At 35.0% G+C, this 2,172-nt stretch overlaps 1 protein-coding gene across 1 annotated transcript in view; it reads left to right on the forward strand.

Moving 5' to 3' along the window:
- Positions 1–2,172, forward strand: part of LOC110315160 (vomeronasal type-2 receptor 116-like) — a gene marked incomplete at its 5' end in the record, with an annotated part of 10,093 nt that overhangs the window by 4,809 nt on the left and 3,112 nt on the right. The window contains 2 exons of the mRNA XM_021189287.1: positions 696–819; positions 1,968–2,167. Coding sequence (XP_021044946.1) covers positions 696–819; positions 1,968–2,167 — 324 coding nt within the window. The remainder of the gene's footprint in view (positions 1–695; positions 820–1,967; positions 2,168–2,172) is intronic.

Genomic DNA, 2,172 nt, shown 5'->3' on the forward strand with positions numbered 1-2,172 from the left:
GTACTATGTCCAGTTTTCTGAGGAACCGCCAAACTGATTTCCAGAGTGTTTTTACCAGCTTGCAATCCCATCAGCCATGGAGGAGTATTCCTCTTTCTCCACATCCTCGACAGCATCTGCTGTCACCTGAATTTTTGATCCTAGCCATTCTGAATGGTTTGAGGTAGAATCTCAGGGTTGTTTTGATTTGCATTTCCCTGATGATTAAGGATGTTGAACATTTTTTCAGGTGCTTTTCTGCCATTCAATATTCTTCAGTTGAGAATTCTTTGTTTAGCTCTGTACACCATTTTTAATAGGGTTATTTGATTTTCTGGAGTCCACCTTCTTGAGTTCTTTGCATATATTGGATATTAGTTCTGTGTTCATATATGTATATATGGAAAGAAATTGTTGCAACATAGATATTACTTTTGGATTAATAAGCTTAGTAAGAAAAAAATTTCAAATTGCTATAGCCTCCATGTTACATATAAAGTATTACATGATATATTAAATGTTATATGACATTCAGCGTGTTGCAGGGTAACACAAAATAATAATGTTCCTGAAACTGTTAAGTATTGCTAGTGGAATATTTGTAACCATATCTGTTAATGCCCCACATATCAATCTACAGATCATAATACATATGATGAATACATAAACTACACAGACACACACACATATTATATAATATTTATGTATTGCCCCAGGTTCCCTCCTCCATGTGTAGTGTGACATGTACTGCTGGATTCAGGAAAATTCATCAGAATCAAACAGCAGACTGCTGCTTTGACTGTGTTCAGTGCCCAGAAAATGAGGTTTCCAATGAAACAGGTACATGCTTGCCTGCAGAAGCAAAATTGCTGAATTTGAATGCCTTCACTTTCCAAACTAGAAATGTGATATGGCCTAGATGGAAACTGAAGACCTAAAATTCCCATGTTTCAGAACTTGATAAGTAATGTATACTTCTTTTCGACCCAACAAGTAACTTGCAATATTTTCTACAAACAATCCATTTCATTCACAATATGAAGGTTACTAATTTTATTATATGGAAAATATTTAGGGGACATACCTGTGTAACTACTTTTTAAACAAAAATATTAGGCATAATCTATGCATATATTTATTCATCTTTGATTCTTTGTACAAAGAAACTTGACTACATGATCAATCCACAATATTTCCCTCGATCACCCAACTTATTCCCTGTCAAAGGCCAGATGCTCAGCATCACAGGTGTTGTTTAATGAAATATATTTTAAGTGCTTAGATGGCTTAAAGGATTAAGAATTTCCAGTCAAAGAATTAGAACAAGAGTGAAGATTTCAAGAAAGCAACAAGAGATGGGAGAGTGCTTATTATCAATCAAAGACTACCTGAGGAAAGATGGGTGAATGTGAATATCCATAACCTTCATGCCATACAGTTTAGAATCTGTAGTTGGGAAGAAAGAGATCTTACCACAATGAGAGGGACATGTTTATGTCTATAAGACATACAGCTTCAAGAATGAAAATATTCCTTTATGTAAATATTTGCGTGATGAAATGTATGTTCTGGTGCCTATGTGTAGATACAGACAAGGACACAACTCTCAAAGAAAACAAAGTACATACAATACATTTCATCAACTGGCATCAGTAACTATGTCTGCACACTACACTTGTATGTGAGTAGGGAATTTATGGTTTGAGGAATTAAATAATTGAGATTTTACATATTAATATTCATCACTTTTCATTATTTTTGTTTAATAAATAATTTTTGCTGTTCAATTCCCGATGATGGTGTTTTGTCCCATCACAAAGCATAGGTTAATAGAGAACAATCTTGAGTCAGAGGTCCCTACAATAATAAGTAATGGAATGGGTTCTGAACACCTAATTATTTATTGATATATGCTCTGAATAATACAAGTGCACAATTATTAACTACATAATTATGATTTCTTATGAAGCTCTATTGTTTGCTAGCAGATATGGAACAGTGTGTGAGGTGTCCAGATGATAAGTATGCCAACTTAGAGAAAACCCACTGCCTCCAAAGAGCTGTGTCATTCCTGGCTTATGAAGATCCACTGGGGATGGCTCTAGGATACATGGCCATGTCCTTCTCTGTCCTCACAATTCTAGTACTAGTCGCTTTTGTGAAGTACAAGGATACTCCCATTGTGAAGGCCAA

The sequence above is a fragment of the Mus pahari genome, unplaced genomic scaffold (genome assembly GCF_900095145.1).
Source record: "Mus pahari unplaced genomic scaffold, PAHARI_EIJ_v1.1 scaffold_12595_1, whole genome shotgun sequence".
NCBI classification, from domain to species: Eukaryota; Metazoa; Chordata; class Mammalia; order Rodentia; family Muridae; genus Mus; species Mus pahari.